Raw genomic sequence first — 20,234 nt, 5'->3', positions numbered from 1 at the left:
ACACTGCATCTATTAAAAAAACCACAGTGGCTGCGGCAAAGGGACATTTATTATGTTTGGCAGACTTGGCAAAAGGTCCTCCAAAATGTTAAGGAAATAGTTATGCTCATCAGATTCAATACTGCCATTGAAAGAACCAAAGAATAACACACATACAAACCCAAACAAGATCTCTGTAACTTACTTTTATCTGTTAGGCTAAAGAGCTAGGCTTTGCTGTGAGTACTGGCTATTCATAATGTGAATATTTTAATGGGAAGGAGCAGACTCCGATCACATTTTACGATTGAGTGTTTAACATAAAATTATCATGATTAAAGCATTATGCAGTACCTCCTTAGAGTATTTTCTTTTATAAAAGAGGTTGGCTGCAAAACCAAGCTTGCACAAATTGACTTGAAAGCAATAAATTCCTTAGTCAACAGGTTCACATTATACTTGGAGCAACACGCAGATCCAAGAGGCACTCCACGACAACACTTTAGCAAACAATCCTGTTATTCATGGATGACTATAATAGGGTGATTACTAACAGCTGTTTGCAATCTCATTACATATGGAAAAGCTTCAAAAAATTACAGAAGCAGCACCCCAACTTACAGAGGAACTGAAGAGAGAAGGATCTGTAAAGCTGCTTAACCCCTTCCCAGTCCCATTATCCTCATTACTCACATTACACCCCAACACCCCCAAAGGCTCACCCTCACACAGTCCTTACTCACTCCCTATGGCTTCAAAATACTCAAGGCAACAGTATTACTTTCCAATGCATTCATCAGCTTAAACCCAAAGAATGCATGTATTAAAATATAAATTAAAACTAATATGAGAGTAGTTCAATAGATTTAATAGTTTTATATGTAGCCTACACAAGTACTGAACTTACACAACCAGTATATGAGTGCTAATATGGCCAAGTATGGGTATGATCACCCTCAAGGACATGAAAAGAGCACATAGTCTAGCTTTTCAACAAATGTAACCCAATTAAAAATGTTAATTAAAGCATTCCTGATGCAAATGATAGGTTAATATTCAAACCCAGAAACCAGAACACCATGTAATGCCCTAATTTGTTCCTATTTAACCGGTGACTCCTTCACTCTCTTCCCTGCCCCTAAGTTTTAATTAAGTACCCTGCAGCCAGCCAGACCTTTTTGTAATACTGCAATGAAGCATGAGAATATAAAAGCATCATAAAAAAACCAGGACAATAAAGGCTGCTTGTTCACAGACAAAAAACTATGCAAACAAAATGCTAGATAATCTGTTTAGTGACTCTTCTTAGAGGATGGTCCAGAGTTATCCTAGCTAGCTGTGACATAGATTTCTTTTTTTAAGTCTCAAAAAGTTAATCAGGAATCTCAGAAAATAACACACTCTTGTTCTCATCCCCCCTTAATCCCACTCACAGGGCTCTGCAGTATCTGAGTGACCCTCTTCCTTTGCTCCATCATATTGAAGTCCTGTCTCAGGTCAGGAGACATGTTTCTCTCTCGGATATACTCTGGGTCATTCTCATTGATGCGATCGAAGTACCGCTCTTTGTGAGGCATCGTGGCCGGGGGAGGAGTAGTGATCACCACCTGACTGGCATCAGTACTCATGCTTCAACACTGCAGATGGTAGGCTTCACCTGAAACAAATAAAAAAAGAGGTAAGAATGATTAACAATTAAAAGGAGGGCATTGAATATAACTTCCAAGTCTGGACACAAATAATGTTCTTTTTAATCTCTGCAGACATCTAAAATGAAAAGATAACAAGTGAATAATTATCATAATCGGAAAACTAAGGAAAAATTCTCAAAAAGTGTTTAAAAAACCATTAATGAGTTCTCTGATACTGCATAACCATCTCTATTCAAGTTAAAATAAAAACCCAACAGCACACAATCAAGAATTATGACATTCAAAATGCCCATAATATATTGTATGACAAACTTTCCTGTATCATTTTACATTGCGCTCATCACCCCCCCCCCCCATGGTTTTTATATAGCTCTCCTTCCTGACATGTTCAACCAAACACACCCAGAAGACGGGACCTCTGTTTAATATCCACTCAGAGCTCATCTCCCAGCTCGAACGAAGACATTCCTCAATTACAGCATTTCCGAAGCTTCTCGTAACCCCAGCTTGAAGATGAGGCACCAGGCTGCTCAAAGACTGTCAGGGGACCTCCACAGAATACCAGCTGGTGTCTGTGCTTTCAGGAGGAACTTGGAGACGCCAAGGGAACTGCAGAAAAGGTCGTATGTTGGGTTGCACAGGATTGCGGCTGCCTCCACGGCAAATAGCTGAATTTTAGCTTTTCTCCTCTTGTGTGCAATTGTATGCAAAGATTCTTAGTGAAGCTCATTACTTTAGAAAAAAATGAAGCTCATTACATAGGGGGGAAAAAAAGACAAGAAAAAACTTTCATGTCTTGGTAGAAAGCTACACTTAAAACTTCATTTAAAAAAACTGATAAGCATTTGTAAACACAAACAGAACTGGATCAAAAGCAGAAAAGCAGACACCTGAATTTTCATACAAAGAATCAGGCTCAGAAGCACACTCAGGAACACCGTTCCTCAAATGGGTACTGAAGAGGGACATTTTCTCAGGTTTGAAGAACAAAGAGAAGCAAGTTTTGTAGGGTGAGATAGTGTATTATGAAAATACATTTTAACATGCAAATATCTATATTCAATAATATATTTAATATAAAAATATTTGCATGCAAATGTATTTGGTATGTAAATAATTCACCTCTTCAGAGGAAAAAAAAGCCAAACATGAAGGAATGAGAGTTGCCAAGTAGTATTAAACAGCATGGTTTGACATTATGGCATCAGTGGTTTAAAGTGTCCTTGCTCCGTGGCACATTTCACCCATCCCTCGTTTGGGTCAGTGCAACTACTGTTTGGGATATTCTGTGAACAGTGAACTGATGTGGAGCATCTGAACTCTTCCAACTACAACATCACGTATTTTCCAGATGAAACATTCGGGGAGATCCCTGTTAAAACAAGCTTCAGCAACCAAGCCCCCCTCCTACCTGCGACAAGCCCTTTCGGTCCTTGTGCTGCACCCTCTGCTGCGCAGCCATGCCACAAACCAGCCTGGCAGGAGGATGCAAATTGGTTTTCAGCCAGTTTCCCACACTGACACCCAAACAGCTTTGCTGGCACACTGCAAGGGACGGCGCAAGGATGAAATCCTGGGGCACTGCAACTCTGCTACCAAATATGAAACCCCAGACAGAAAACAAGACAGATACCACCTACAGAGCAGGGAAAGCATTAGCAGATAAGGTACAAGAAAAACACGTCTATGAGTTTCTCGTATATTACAGATTATGATAAAATTTGGGACTGAGATGAAATACAACTAACACCCTTCTAAAAAACAATCACTACAGGTTGTAATTGGTTTTGTTCTTTACATCCTCTTTTTTTTTTTTTGAGGGAGAAAACAAGTTCTGGGATGCCACATTATCCAGCTGCACACACAGAGCTTCGAGGAGGTACCTGGCACACTGGATGAACGTACCATGTTCTAGGACATATAATTCACATCCTTGGAGGCAAGCTCCATGAACTCTGATGGCTTCGTTATGCAGGTTGTGGAGTTCTGCATTTGCTGCATGGGTGCAGTCTGAGTTTATTCGGCATTTGCTGACTGACCACTGAGAAAGCCTGCTGTGTGTGATTAGTTTGGGGATGCTAGGGAGAAGACAAGGGGCTTGCTTCAAGGAAATGGGGGTTTGGCAAAAATCTAGTAGAAGTATAAAAGGAGCTTAAGGTTTTCTAAAGAATTAACTATTGTCTTTTCAAGCTGGGAGCAGTGAAGCAGGAGGATAAACCTCCCGGGGCAGCATCTGGGGATACAGCTCAGCTTCCCTCTGTTCAGGTTAGAAGAGAGACCTTCATTAAGTGTAACCACGCACTATGTCTCCCCTTCCCTCTCCGAAAAATGGTGGGGTTTAAGAAGCACAAGAAAAAGCATCATGAGAAAACACAAGACCATGAGCTCACTCTCCAAATGCCAAAAGGTATGAAGAGCTTAAGACCAGACCTCTCAACCTACACTGTTTTCCATCTGCATTGGGGTAAATATCTCCATCTGAGTCAGAACAGACACCTTCCAGCACCTGCTGGTAACTGAAGAAATGCGTATGGCAAGAACCTTGCTTGAATAGGTGACCAGCTGCAACTCCAGCTCTTCAGTTACTTCTTCCCAGGAGTTGCCTTATCCAACTGTTTTTCCTAAAATGCTCCTGAATCCCGCTAACCCCAAGCGGCAAACTGGCTCAACTCCTGATCCACTCAGTTGGTTGGACCAACTACATGCATGTCTGAACTTCAAAAAACTTCTATTGTTATTATTATAGGTTTACAGGACATAATTAGTTCAAGTCTGTTACTTTAAAATTTAGTCTTACAGTGACAGAAAAGCCCAGTCATCTGTAAAGAGACACAAATGTGGCTGGCAATACCTAAAAATCCACAAAAGATATTTTTCTAATTGCTTTGGACTTCATTTTTTCCTATTTCCTTTCAGACTGGTTTGTTACCTCTAGCCATTAAGATTACAACATTAAAGTCCTTGTACTACAAAAAACCCCTCCGTTACTGAACATAATACGAGTATTGGGTCCAGTTGTTCTTATTAGGTCTGGGTCAATGCCCGCTCTGTTGGGCCCAGGCTGACTCTCATATAACCCCTACTGTTCGGCTGGAAAATTTTCAAACAAATCAGCCATTCTTTTATTATTTATTTGCATCTTGCACTGATTTTTTTTAAAAAGAGGGACACTTGTTAAAAATGTGCTCAGCTTCTGGGGATCTGAAAAGCTGTACCTCCTTCTCAGCACAGGACTGGCAACGACATAGAACTAAGTATTTACAGAAAATCCAGATCTCCAAAGCTATGAATTGTGATAGAGGATTCTCTCCCCCTCCCCACTTTTCGGTGAGATTCTTTTGCCCAACAGAAAAATCAGCTTTGCTGCAAGGCTACTTTTGGCTTCCACCCCTTTCAATGATGTTCATGAACTACAGAAAGTGAGCAATCATCTTCCTGAGCAGTACTAGCTAATGTTTCTCACACATGCTATACTGCGCAAGTGGTTCCAAAGATTGAGGCACAGGTGGAAACGAAAGACCATATGCCCCTATAGCAACAAGACACTCTCTCTAGACTGGTCAGAAAGGACAAACATACACAGAGAAATCAAACCTAAACTAGGATATGATTTTGTCCTGGTGAGAGCCATCACTCTTGCTCAGCTGACACACACATTTTAGCCCAACATGCATATGCTGTCATGCCAAAAAGAGATTAAAAGTATAGAGAAGAGCAGTTTTCCCAACTATAGTTCAACTACTCCAATGGGGTGCAAAAGAAATGAAGAAGAGCAAGTCAGCATGTGTAAGATTTTTTTATACAGAATTCCCATCTCTGCTGAAAATACTTTTAGGGACCCGTGAAACAAGCTCAAAAGCTCTTGCTATAGGGTAACTTGTTAATCTAACTCTGTTTCCCCCTGTCTAGTTATGCTCTCCTGCTGAACTGAACTCGGACACTACTACAAAAGAAAACAGGTCATGTCCTCCTGTGCTTTGATGCCTTATATAGCTCATGCATTTGGCCTCCGTATCTGTTCCGTATTTTATACGTGTAACTGGGCCACAGGGAGAAAGTAGAACATTCCATCTTTGTCAGGAGGATATGCATCTCTCCACTTAGAAGTAAGTTTTATTTAACAAAAGCTTCCAATTTATTCCAGGAACTGGAACTGTTGATTTTAGGCTGCAATATTAAGTCCTGAGCATCCCCATCTGACACTTTGTAAAGTCTAAGTAACATGCTGGGCTGCTTTTGTTGGAATAACTGTTTTCAATGTCAAATCACAAAAGCAGCTCAAAAATAATGAGGTCAGAGAAACAAGGAGTACTGAAGGAAAAAAAAAAAAGAGCAAGAGACCAAATGCAAGAAAAATGTATCTTGCCAAAGAACACCCCAGAAAGCACTGACTTGATATATCTTTCATAATGTACAGAATGTATATGAAAATAAATACCACCATAAGAGAAAGACAGAGCAACAGAAAAGGAATCAAATCATTAGATCGCCTAGCAACGAATCATTAACCTACCTTTTATGCTGATTTTTTATGGCTGGTTTCAGACATTCCCATTTTCTCTATGCAGTGCAATCCATCTGTTTGAGAGTTTCCATCACTGCAAACCAGCAGCATGCACACTGCATCATTAACCGGTACGACTGATTTCAGGTCTGAGCATTCGAGCTAGACTATACCCCATCTGAGCATTTCTTTTTTAAGGAGCACGTTGTGTTATTCTGCTCTTGCTATTTCTTGCCTGCTTGTTTTTAAGGAACAGTCGGCTCTTTCTTCCCCCCCTCCAGTATCTTGTCTGCCAGGAGACTTGTTGGAAGCAAACTGGGCGTCTCTTGATCTCAGTTCCAGCCTCCCTATGAAACAGGCAGGTTCCAGTCTGAATCAAAGCCTTGGCTTTAGCCAAAACTGTCAGCTACATAAGTAAGCTGGCAGAAAGAAACACGCTTAAGGAATATGAAGGAATGGTTAAGTGGGGCAGGAAAATATGTAGGAGAATATGGACTGAGAGGAGGGTCACCATTGCTATCCAATGGCATTAGAAAGTCAACCGTCCATCCTCCCTCCTATAAATTTTAGTAACGACATATAATTAAGTAATCGCATCTGTTCTAGGGCGAAAAAAAAAATTTGGATAAACACCTCAAAATTAAATTCATTTTTTTATTCTCCTGATCAGGACATCAAATACCATAAATATCTGACAATGCGCTGGCAGATTTTTTTTTTTTTTTTTTTTTTAACGTTACAACGGGTTTAGGTTTCTTTTATCAGTCTCACCTTACACACTGGTAAGATGAGTAAGATATGTTCAGACGTTAGCATTTTCTAAATGCAATTTGTGGAACTGAAAATACTTCTGCTACACTAGATAGGTAGCATTTGTTCAAAATCATATTGACTGATTTTACTAACATACAGTGATTCTGTACACTAGCACTCAAGTCAAACTGTCAAACTACGCCCTTAAATTGACACAAGGTAGTATTTGCATTAAAAAAAAATAAAGCAGTCGCACCTTCTCCCAACCTTCCCAGCCATTCAATCTTTTTCCCTGTATCACCTCTTCAGATTCATGCCAGCAGATGTCTGTAAGGTCAGATGGCAGAATGGGTAGGAGAAAGTACTCTTTGGCTGAGTTTAAGTTTTCTTTTAACTATTGGGTTTTTAAAATGGATTTATTTTCAGCTGTGTCAGTTCCCCCAGCCAGTTAACTGCATATCTACACAAATGTTTGTTATGAAACAAAGACAGTGATGATACAGGGGTGTCTAATACTGCTTCTTCCAGTAGCAATGCAGGCATAAACAATTTGTCATATTACAGCCCAAACTGGTTACAAAGCAAATATTCTAATCCAGCGCTGCGTATTTAATTTAAGTCCTTCTGCTTTAAACTGACTAAGCTAATGAAATAATTGTCTCCTTTCAGACACCACATTAAAGAGACTATGTGGCAGCAGTATGTATTTTTCCTAAGGAATAAGAACTTGAGTGTATTTGAACCTTGTTTTTGTGTTTCTGTGTTAAATCTAAAGCATTATTTTTGCCCAATTCTATAGTGCAATATTAAAGGCAACATAAATATTCAAGCTGTGCAACTCACACTTTACTCAGTGTAAACTGGAACTGAGCCAGCTACTCTTTACTGTCAAGAAGTGAGACAACATAGTGGGTTGCTGACAGCCACCCAAAATATGAGGGCTATACCTTTACCTTTAACTGAAGATGTGACATTTTTCCTCTGTTAAGGAAGGCTCCTTATAAGCACACAGCCTGTAGCAGGTGCAGTCTGCACCTCCACATTTGCAGGCCAGCCTGCCAACATTTTGCAGTGCAAGCAGTGGGGGGAAAAAAACCCCAAGCCTAGAACGATGATGTATCCAATATGCTCTACCACATGGCCATAAATGCTATTTGCATGCGTTAAGTCTCATAAATGAACTTGTATGCTTAACCCTGTAGACCCAAACTACTTTAATCATTCACATTTTGGTATTCCTTCACTGCTGTGTGACAGTTTTTAATGATGGGGACAACTCTTGATGAGCGAATTATCCAGTTACTATCATCCAGTGACAGGATGACAGAAGACAAAAACAGTCTCAGAAGGACAACCTCCAGTTCAGATCCAAGGTCTATCTTGCCCAGTATCAAACCGCCTGTGCTGAGGAAAGGCTGTACGTAACTGGGCTGTTTCCATCGCTGTACTGAGTGACCCTTAAGCAGTCAGCAGCGTAGGGGCTTCCTTGCTTCACCCCGTAAAACAATGTTTTCTTGTTTTACTAGCAATTTGTTAAGGTTGTGCAGACAATAAGAACATTTTGAGATTATACTGTTCTTTACACAAAACATTCAAGTCAGAACAAACCCAGTCACACAAGCAAACTGGTTACAGAGAAGCAACAGAGGAGGCATTCGGAGTTTGTTGGTGAAATGATGCACACAGGTACTCCTGCATCGCACCAGGGAGGGGGCGGCTGCACCGCAGAAACATCAGAAAGTACTGAAATGTCAGAGTGGTAAATGGGAGACTGATGTCACATGTTGATTATTCACTATAAATCCTCTCTTACTGCTGAACACAGTTTGCCACACAGTTATCTATAACAGTGTGATAGAAGCGAATATGAACTATTAATTTGTAACTTTAAAGAGACACGATAGATTGTGTCACTAAAACCTTTCTTTAAGAGAAGGAGGTCGGTCACCCACAGATATCACATTGGTTTGTTTTTTTTCCCTTTCCCTAAATTTGTTCCTTTAAAAGAAAATTTTCGTTTCAGTAGTTATATTTCCTCCTTTTATTTATTTATTATTTTTAACAAGTACCTGATTCACTGCAATTTACCAGGAACAGTTTTAAAACCCAGTTATATTTTGCTCATATATAAGTTTTATTTATATATGTAAGTGTATGCATATATTTTGAAACAACACTAAGCTGCACTTTGGAGTGCTGATAGTTGTCACCTCTGCTTGGGTACACAGGGTGAGTGGTCCTATGAAATGGTATGGAGTCTGTGGACAGAGACTATTTCTAAGGCAATTTAAAAAAAATTACCTCCTTAAATCAAGTAAAAACACCAGAACAGCTAATAAATTAAATTATTTGTTAAACTGTAAATAGTTTCTGTACTTACTAGACTTGAGAAGCATGTCAGTCCTACCTCACGCTCACTTTTCCTCTGTTTTTCTTTCATCTTCTGTGTTATACTGAAGTTCATGAAAAAGCATAGTAAAAATGAACTCTATGATGAGAATGTAAGTTTCTCTTGGTTTAAGCTGTTTTTCTATAGCAGCATTAAATTAAAATTTCATGCACAGGATATGAGATCACTCAAAAATATCTGAACACTGAGCTTAAATAACCTGCTTCTATCCAAAGGCAAGACTGCTGTCTGGTAAGAGTGTCCTCACTGTAGAAGAAAGCTAAGGAGACTTACAGGAGCTGTCAGGGAAAAGAAAACCTTTCCCTATAGCATATGCAAAAAGCTGCTCTCACACAAGGCACAGATGCACTGAAAAACAATGACAGAAATGAAGTTATTTCCCCCCCTTTAACATTTTTCTGCTCATTCCCACTTTCCTCCAGGATAAAATTTGCCTGCCGCTCACAGAAAACCTCCTCCCAACCTCCACTGCTCCAGAGGATTTAGGAAGGACCACAGCAGCATGAATTGCTGCAGATTTTCAAGTTGCACGCTTTCTGAAGCTGTATTCCTGTATAGCGTTTAGGACTTCTACAAAGGAGAAGGATCTGAATGCAGAAGACCTCTGGCAGAGGAGCCAGCCAGCACAGCGATGGCAGCAGCACCACTGCTTTGGGTGCAGCATTTGCTCATGACCACCCTCGGCCAGCTCACAGGCAGCAGGAGTGCTCGACCTGCAAGAATTCAATCAAGTCTCCTCTGGAAGTGGTTTATTTTGGCAAATCCAAATGAAGATAAAAGTACTGGCTCTTTCCCAATGCTACCTCAAAGCTTAGACATTATAGAAAATAAACCATGCATCCAAATTTCATCACTTTAAAAAGTATATTAAGAACATACCTATTAAAATAATCTCTAAACAGTAGTTCTAGATGATAAAAGCACATGAACACATGTGTAACTCCAGCGTGCCAGCAGGCCATAGGACCACAGGAAGGTCCAGGCACTTTGGAACAGCTCCCAGCAGCACAGCCCGCTTTGCAGAGCCAGCTCGTGGGTCAGCACAGCCCTAATTTGCTCCCTCTGAGTGGCAGTGCATTTCGGCTCTTGTTGACCCTGTTTTGTTACCCCTCTTTTACAGACAACAGTGTTTACCCACCCATGTCAAACCCATTTGGATGCTTGGAACAAAAGTCATAAATATTATTAGCAAATATTTACATATTTCAAAGAATCCATCAGTGATCTCGGCACTTACTGGGTATTAATGTCCTGTCTTTACCCACTCCTGACATTAACTGATACCCTGCAGAGTTAGTATCAATATGGGATACAAGTAAACTACACTTGCAGAGCAAAAATCAGATTATTTGTGTTTGACCTTACTTAAGTCAGGGAACTCCTCAAAATAAATGTCAGGGAGCTATAACCCCAAATGCATATTTCAGTTTTATTTTAAAAGCAGAAATGAAGACATAAATAATCAGTTTTCAATAGGAATAACTGCTTGTCTTTTTTGGTTTTAAGGATTCTGATGAAATGCAAATGCTGCAGCACCAAAGCAGCTTCAACTTTTGGTTCTCATGTCCCAGCTCTTATTCATGCTACAAAGAGACAGACTAGAACACGGAGGGCAGGGAGGGAAGGGGAAAGGACAGTATTTCGAATTCATCTAGTTTTAGAGATATCTGGGATGTTGGTAATGAAAAAGGTAGTATTTTCCAAAATATTGCAACTTCAAGACAAGAAAAACATTTTTTTTTAAAAAAAGACTTATCTCTGCTTATCTACATAATCACTTGTGGCTAAGTTACCTAAAAATATTTCACGACTCAGTAGACAACAGAGAGCGAAATTAAAAGATTACATTCTGTTAGTACTTATCCGTAGTAAGCTGTGAAAGTATGCAAACACAAAACCCCCACACATACACAAGCAATGGCTGAAAAAATCTCCCTAAACCCTTTGAAAAAGATGAAACCTGGATTTCTCTACAACATAAACTAAGAACTTATCTGTGAGAAAAAACATGTAACTGGAAAGCTGATTGCAGTCAAAACCTTTTACATTTTGCAACACTCTTCCTCTCCCTCTCTTGCAATGTGAAGCCTCCAACTTCCTCTGGTGACTTTTTTCTTGGGCTTCCTCTGAACTGCACAGATGCAGGGGGAAAACAATTTCACTCTTTATGCAGACCTACACAGAGTTATGGAGTAGAAGAACCAAGTTTTTTCTGTAAATAATTTTTTAAAAATCCCACTGATTTACATCAATCTGGAAAGCACCATTTGGAGTAACGAGAGCTACTCCTGGCAATCTGCAAGAGCCCTCCTCAGTCACTGGTACAATATGTGACATTAGATAGCAGGGAAAACTCTTATTGATCCCAGGGCACATCAAAAGCCTTCTTAATTTATGGCAGTTTGATTATCCTGAGAAATGTCATGGCCAAAGCAGCTGCCTCCTGGGTTCTGCTGGAGGGTCAGAGGCTGCGGTGGTGGGCAACTCATATGATTGACATGAGGCAACTGCTTGATTTTACAAATGCTTACACGAACAACCGATCTCATGTATGGCAGCACGCAGCCAAACCTTTTAATAGCCCAAACCCCTGGAGTTCCTCCTCTTCATATCAAATCCTGACCTTTACCACCACCGACAGCCCAGTGCAGACCCCATTTAAGACCACCGCCACGCATTGACCATACAGAATTGCAGCTCAACACCCTCCATAACTCGTAAGCGAGGAATGGGAAGCCCGGCCAACAGCTAATCTCTGTGGGGACATTTGTAACTGGAGACTTGAAGAAAAGATGAAATTGTGCCAGGCCTTTGATCATAAAATCTTCAGGACAAATTGTATCTTCATTTATATTATGCACCACACCCTGCACAATCCCCCCCAGTTCATCTTGGGATCTCTGAATCACTCTACTATAAATTTTAAATAAGGAGCAATAACACAAGTCACATTAATACACCAGTATCAGCTTGATCATGTCAAAATAAATTGGCTAGCTTCTCAAAAAAGGAATTTTAACATTTTACTGACCTGTACATACATTCTCACATTAAACAGAGAACAACAGCATTTCAAAAAAGCTGATTTATGATAGTTATAGTCAAAAACTAAGAGTGTTTTAGATAAAACAACACAATTGTATATACTGATTTCATATATGAAGAACAGGCATAGTGGGAACATTATGGTTGCCTTAAGGTTTTTATATGCAATTTAAAAATAGTAATTTTAGGGATCAATAAAAGTGTGAGACAAATGATGCCAGCCAAGCCCAGGCCTGACTGTGCAGCAGGCACATTGCCACTGATTGGCCATAAGAAGCATGGAAAAAAACCTAGGCATCTCAAGAAAAAAGCTACACATTTACTCTAGTAAATTCTCCAAAAAAGCAAGCTACAAATGGAGGCATAGAGGGAAGGCTCTGTTGGTAAGACTTTAACAGCTTATATCATCCATGGGATGGCACAGGGGACAAAATCCTGTAAATCACTATTCCCAAATTATGCTGACAGTGTCTTTCCTCACCTCATTCAGTCTCCAAAGGATCTTGCTTTTTTCTCCATTACTGGAATTAGTTTTGCTTTAACATATGGGACAATTTTTTCCCCTCCTTGGTCCAGTTGCAAACATAAATGTTAATGTATGTTAAAACAGAACATGAAAAATTTAACAAACATGCAGAATTTGATTGAGGTTATAACCGCGTGCCTAATATGTACAAAATTATCATCTTTAGAGGACTTAAGCTAAGCACACCGTATGCTACAGTTTTTCATGTTTTCCTGACTGGCTTGAGGCAATCCTGCCCCTCCCAACTCACGTGTTTCAGCTCCCCACCTCTCAAAATGCATCCCCTAGCTGTGCCAGCACACCTCTCCATGAAGCTAGGGTCTAAACTGGATACACAAAGAGATCAGGGTTAAAAATAATTTGGGGGACGAGGGCAGAGGAAAACATGGAGCAGAGAAGGGCCACATGGAAGTTCAGGGGGCAGTCAGGCCCTCCTTGAAAGTTTAAAAGGCAGCTACTTAATTAGCTGTGTTCAAAGCATGTTGCTTTAATTATCCTTCCCAGGGAAATCCCTAGGATTTACAGTGGTGCAGCAACACTTTTTCTGTGTTTACCCACATTGCTAATGTTGTCTTCAGCTTGCTTCAAAATAATTAAAAAACCCCAACCAATGACCTAACCAGTAAATAGAAAAAGTTACATTTGCAGTCAAAGTTTAACCTATATAAATATGTACATTAATCTCAATTGACTCGGCCTGCCTTTGACCTGCTTCTTGCCTCTGCCACCTTTTGCTCATGGCACTAGAACAGCAAATTGAATTTAGAGAGCCAAAGGTTTTCTACACCTTCAGGAATGGAAAATTACCCCACTGAATTTCAAGCAAGCCAGTCTGAAGTCAGAGGGTCATTTTGGACTTAACCACAGCACTGAACAGAGAAGCAGATGTGCCTGGAGCAGTAGCCAGCACGTCCCTGAACAAGCACTGAAGATTTACTAACAAAAGCTTTGGTAGGACACACAGTGAGGGGTATGGTGAGTCCGCATTAAACACAGTAGAAAAAGTAGTTTTTTTAGAAGTCAAAAGCAGAATATATAAATATTTCATAATTAGGTTACTGTTATTTTCCAGTGCAAGTAAGCAATTATCTACTTTTATCCCATAATTCTCCTTCTCCATCATCACTTGTAAGCACTGAAAGTCTGGATAAAAAAAGAGACACTCCACAACAAACTACACCAGTATCACAGAGCATCCTGGCATGCTACACAAAATCCTGGGGACTTGCAAACATCTGCGATGGTTGTTTCTAGAATGTAAAACCAGCCTGACATTGAACACTTCTCCTCGAGATTTAAACTGTCCTCTCTTTTTTCCTAAGGAGTTGCATGAAGCGTAACTAAAACTGGCAGATTTTTATGTCTAAAGAGGAGCCGGACCAATGTACCAGGGACAGAATTTCCTAGCAGCCAAGGCAGCACAAAACACACACCATCTACCACAGACAGCTTCAGGAGACACTTACTTTCTACTAAAGTATTGTCGTGCAAGTGAAGAAAAGCTTCTTCACGGTTTCTCTTAGAGGAGAAACAAACCAGGCACTTGAATGAGTTGCAGCACCAGCGACTCAGAAGTCCAGTTGCGAAGACCTTGGTTATAATTTTGAAGGCACATGCAGCCTTTGATCAGTCACGCATGCAGCATGAAAGACTCTCCCTCAAGTCCTTCCCCAAACAATTCTTCCAGTCTTGACTTCTACTGGTTTTTTGTTTGTAATTTCAAGAATATTCTGAAGCCAACAAATATATTAGATGGATCTGTCTCTTAGATAAAACTATTTCAATATAATGTATTATGACAAAATTCATAAAATAACATAAAAGTTGTTTTGTTTTAATTTCTAAAGCTCGTTTGTAAACCTGGCCTGAAAATGGTATTTGCCTGTTTGCAATTAAACCCGCTCATGTTTATATTGAAAGCACGTATCAGACATGTTACCCATGGGCTGGAGTTCAGAGTTTGAGTGCAGAGAGATGTGGGGGTAAATTTTTCTCTCAAGTATATCGTTATGAATCAAAAGCAACCAATTTAAAGATCAATTAACAATTGCTGTAAAAATGACATTGTGTTCTGAGCTTTGGTGATGCTTATTTTTGAATATTTGAATAACTCATGTAAATCATCCTAGATAAACATGGTATTTCAGTTTATACCATAAAAAAATTACTGATGATACAAAAAAATGTCTGAGGCTATACAGATTACGTCTGCTTGAGGAGTGAAAGTAAATCATCTTTTCTATGGCTTTCAGTTACCTTGTTCACTTATATATTCAGTGTGTTTTGGTTTTTTGTTTGGTGTTTTTTTTTTTTTTTTAAAACGTTAAAAACCTAAACACTGTTCAAGGAATTAAAGATCTCTGTACTAATGTAAGAACATGTCAAAAAATACCACAAAACTTGATTAATAAAGTGCTGAATAATAGGTGATTAGATGCCTGCCAAAGGCTCATTCACAACAGCTTCCACAGACGTGCTGGAATGCTGCGGAGGACGACACCGACCCAGGGCGGCCAGAGCTCTGCATTAGCCACAGTGGGGATGTGGATGAACCGCACCTTTTTTGGAACTGATTTCCTAATCCAAAAAGGAAAAAAGGAATCTGCAGGATGAACCTGGTCTCAGGAGTCTGGTCTCAAAGGTTGCTGGAGGAGTAGCAATGGATGCTGCTTTTAGAGTTGGGCAGTATTTAGAGGTTTTTTTTTTTTTTTTTTAACATGCATTGTTTTAACTTGCTAATTTATTGCATTATTTTGGGCAGGGAGATAGCTGGATTTCTATTTTTTTATCTTAATTATTGAGTGATGCTTCCAGTATGCATTGGAACAAGAGTTTAAGATGCCATTCGTGGGTTGCTGTGGGTTTTTTGTTTTGTCCTTTTTAATTGTCTGGCAAATTGCTATGGGATTTTGATTTCTGCCTGCCTCATCAGTATTATGTTCTCCCTCTGTGTTAAATTATCAAAACTGATCAGAGTTTGTACTGCAAAGCAGTCAGGAAGAAGTGATGAAAAGCATGCAAAGTTTTGTGCTATCTGAACAGACTTTTTCCTGAGACTTCTGGCTTCAAATTCAGAAAGCTGGAATTCATAATGAAAAACACTTCTACCTGGTGCACAACCCCTGTCTCTCACAGAATGCAATTACACAATTGTGCTATATGAAACTTGAAGATAGGTTTTCGTTATGTCTAGCCTGTGTTCATTTTCATGTTATACTCAAAGTGTTGTTTGTAATCAGGTGATATTGGACTAGAAGACTAGTGGTTTCTAGAAGACTAAAATGATGGAGCTATCCAACTGGTTCATTTTTCTGAAGTTATTTTTAACTGTCACATTAATGAGGCACTGAATACTAAAGTTTTTAATAATTATACATCCAATATCTAAATAACAAAATATGAGAGAGAGAAGGATAAATAAGTAAACAAACAAATCCGTCCCTTCCTGGCCCCTTCCAGCATGGTGCAGCAGGTTACGGGCATGCCTCGCTGCCCAAAAGTAAGTCAACAGCTATCCTGAGCTAACGATGCGTTTCACCTTTTCATTCTGTATTGGAGTACTTACTGTTGTGAGCAATAGTTTCTAAGTCAGCTGTTTCATCCTTGTATGGGACATACACAAAAAGTAATTATTAAGTGCTGCTTCGTGTGTTGTGACAGCACAACTGCAAATGCTTTCAAAACTACGCTGGTTGGAAACGCAATTAATGCCTCTAGGTTACTTGTCTATATTAGATGGGAACATCTTAGACACCTAAGAGGTTTTTGTACTTTTTGCAGCGAAGTATAAAACACTTTAAAATTGAGAATTTAAATTATCTCTTGGTTCTGCAAACTTGATCACAAGTTCAATTAATTATGTACACTTATACTGGACTTTTTTTTAGTCATTGCCCTATGATCAGATGGAATAAGCAACTTGTACCTCTTTTCAACCTCAGCATCAAAATCCTGCATCTTTCTCTTCTAACCAGATATCAACTTTTGTAATGTGCAAGAGAATTATTTTTCACCTTTGTACCAACTTTGGCTTAAAGTAACCAATAGGTTCAAAAGTTAAGTGGCAGGAGTAAATACGTGCATAGTGTGATCAGGTAAGATCTCGTTCACCTGCTGCTCTATGAAAACAACAAGCAGGTACCTGGACCTCTCGCTGACATGCAGCATGAGCCCAGACACGAGTGCAGAACTGAGTTCAGTGATTTAAAAAACCTCCCATGATAATTAAACTGAACCTATGAACAAGCACAGGTTTGCAAACATGGACAGTCATAACGGGAACTCAGATAATCATACAGAAGAGCCAATACTTCTCTTTCTTTTGATAGTAAGTAGCGTTTGTGCCCATGGTGGTAGTACTTCCTGAAACATGAACAAAGCAATAGATATGTTTGGAAATTTAAGTTTGTAGTATAAATTTAAAACCAGCATGAACTCTCAAAGCATACTAAAGGCTAGCCAGTGTTAAAACTGGTATCTATAAATAGCATAGGTTCATACTTCTGAGAGGAGACGAGCATTCAGAATTCCCCAAGTGCCAGTGAACAATGACCTGAAAGAGTTAGTTCTACCTGAGCAATTAAAGCACTCAACAGATTTGGGAATTGTACTAGTAGGGGAGGAATAGCTTGATTTTTTTTTTCTTTTGTGCCTTGTTCTTCCATTTCCAATTGCATCATTATCACTAACAAAAAGATAAATCAATTCAAATCATGATGTTCAAGTGATTCTATGTAAAAAAAATAAAAATGAAAAACACATTTAATTGTTATTCTTGCAGCTCATCTGACCTCCTCAGTACAACCATGACAAATGCTTGGTAAAAAAAAAAGCACCAAACCAAAAATCTGAACAACTTGTTGCATAGGCTCAGAGTATCAGTTAAGAAATATAGCTGCTCTGAAACATTTAAAGAGAATACAAAAGGGCCTCTACAATAGTATAACCTTTGCCTCTGTCTGCTAGCATCACAGTTTACACGGTTTCCATGGAAACCCTCTGCAAACATATGAATGTGCTTGTTGCATTAGATGTCGAACAGAAAATCCTTTGTGGCAACTCTGGAGGGCCATGGCCAGTGCCAACCTCCCAGCGGAATAATGCCCTTCACTATGCCTTGCCCAGCAGGCTCATGACACACTCGCTCACATGGCACAGCTGCTGCCATCGCTTGTTTTTCCTCAACTGATAAAAAAAAAGAAAAAGAGGTGCACATCGTAACTATTAAATATTTCTTCCCGCATGGAGAAACTGTTTTGCCCCCATCCAACTGATGCCAAAGTCTCCGGTACTGGACCCTCGGATGCAACCCAAGAGCTGCAGAGTGAGGGCACTGACCGGGAGGCTTCCAGTCAGGGTGTTGGGGAATACATTTACATAACAAATAGACAACTACTGAGAAAGGGAATGCCATAATTCTTCATTATTACGTATTTTGAGAAAAACATATTTTGAGAAAAACACATTAAAAAAATATACATAAAATTCTCAGCATGACAGGTACACCAGTCCAGAAGAGAAAACTAGTTTCATCTCCTTGTTGTTTCTCATCATGGAAAGATCAATTGATCTACAAATAACTCACATTATGGGCTCCTCCTCCAGCCATGGAGGCAGGAAAATTCTACCCAAGACAGTCTGAAGTGTCATCAGGAGGGCTGGTTTCTTTTTTTGTTGTTAAGGGTATGTGTGCACGTGAAAGCTGAGGGACTAAGAAACTTGTTTCTGTTTTACAAAGGAGGAGCTACTGGCAAACATCTGAATGTTGTGTCCCATCTGACTTTCCTCAAAATGCATGTCCACTCTGCAGCTCTACATTATTTTACCAGCATTAAAATGAGAGTGCTTCTAACGAAAGTGCACCTTTAAGACTAATGGCACACATAGCTGGTGCATACCTTGTTTATAGATTAAAGCATTCCCCTATATCCTTATTCCTCCGAAACAACAAATTCCTAGTACAGCAAGTTTGACTCTAATTTCTGAGATATCAATGGCATAATTTATGTAATTGCTTACAGATGTGCAGAGTCTTGGGAAGGCTCCAAAGGCTGCATTCAAGATAAAATCAGGTTGGCAGACTCTGCATGGGAGGTGAAAGCCTGCCTGTCCCGTTCCATGTAGAACTGGGGAGGCCGGCACCTTTTTGCTTGTGACTGCACAATTCACCTGCGATTCAGCCATTTCCAGCCACTCTTACAGTCACAGTGACAAAAACCAACGATGTAATAGTTTTGTCTTACAAGCTGAAGAATGAAGGAAGACAGATTTTGTACCAGGAAGAAAAAAACCAACCAAACCAAACACTTTTACTTTGCCAACACACTGTTTCTATGTTTATTTCTCTTTCCCTTTCGCAGGGGGCAGCCCCGAGGGGAAGCCCTCCATGCTCCCTCATGGCCACCCTCACCTCACACCCACCACCAGCCCAGGCCCCCACACACCGGCCGCCAAATTAGCTCTGAGGGCGGCCAACCTCTCCTTTTAGCCTCGCCTGCACAAGGAAGTAATGAGGGGGTCAGTCACAGCCCGTGTTGTTCTAATGCTCTAATAGCCTATTGTTCTCTTGGGTTGCCTCGGCGAGATAAAACACCGAAAGCTGGCTTTTCCTGAAGGGAAGAGAACTCCCACTGTGCATTGCAGGACAGTTGGCCAAGGGCTCACTTCACAGGGGGCCAGCCTGCCTCACGACTCGGTGGGGCGATGGCGGGTTTGTTTTTGTTAGCAGGCAGTTTGCAGGAACATCTGCTCAGCAAAGCAGTGGTAGGGCTCTTGGTCATCACCGCCCCTGGGCCCTTCCCCGCGGATTTGTGCAAAACCATGTTTACTCCCTCCGCATGCAGCTATCACTATAAAGATACTACATTGACAGTCCCACAGCTAAAATTTGGTTCCTACCTGATCAATGTTTATGATCTGTTCCCTGCCTTAAACTGTAGAAGGATTGAAAAAATAATGGTTGCTACTAAGCTATAGTAAGCTTCCAGGGAGAGGGGAGCCACGGCGTGGGCTCAGGGCAGAGCGGCCCGACAGCGGGGCTGGAGCACCCCCAGTGTCACAGTGCCACATCCACCAGGTTACAGGAAATAATGTTTAAGTACTGGGATGGCAGAAAGGACACAGCAGACAGAAGTTAATCCAACAATACAGGAAATGATAAGATTGAGAAGTCACTCATTTTATATTTTCACCACATCCTCTTGTCCAATAAAGAAGTGCACTGAACATCATTAATGTCCCGCTAATGAGACACCCAACAGCCCAGAACACAGCAATAATGAACGTGAGCTCTGTTTCCACCAAACCTACCAGAAAGATTTGCCAGGGTCTGCTTTCCCACTGACACAAACACATGACTCCCATTAG

The 20,234-nt window shown here is 40.2% G+C and overlaps 1 protein-coding gene across 6 annotated transcripts in view; it reads right to left on the bottom strand.

The window, feature by feature from the left end:
- The window catches only part of ADD3 (adducin 3), a 116,951-nt gene that overhangs the window by 29,844 nt on the left and 66,873 nt on the right, over positions 1–20,234 (bottom strand). For 5 of the 6 annotated variants that reach the window (XM_076338977.1, XM_076338978.1, XM_076338976.1 and 2 more), the window contains one exon: positions 1,413–1,636. In XM_076338977.1, the coding sequence (XP_076195092.1) occupies positions 1,413–1,607 (195 nt within the window). In that variant the 5' untranslated portion in view covers positions 1,608–1,636. Of the gene's footprint in view, positions 1–1,412; positions 1,637–6,144; positions 6,380–20,234 lie in introns of those variants that run through there. The other variant, XM_076338980.1, reaches the window with a different exon arrangement.

The sequence above is a fragment of the Aptenodytes patagonicus genome, chromosome 5 (assembly GCF_965638725.1).
Source record: "Aptenodytes patagonicus chromosome 5, bAptPat1.pri.cur, whole genome shotgun sequence".
Lineage (NCBI taxonomy): Eukaryota > Metazoa > Chordata > Aves > Sphenisciformes > Spheniscidae > Aptenodytes > Aptenodytes patagonicus.
This window is presented reverse-complemented; position numbering and strand designations above follow the sequence as displayed.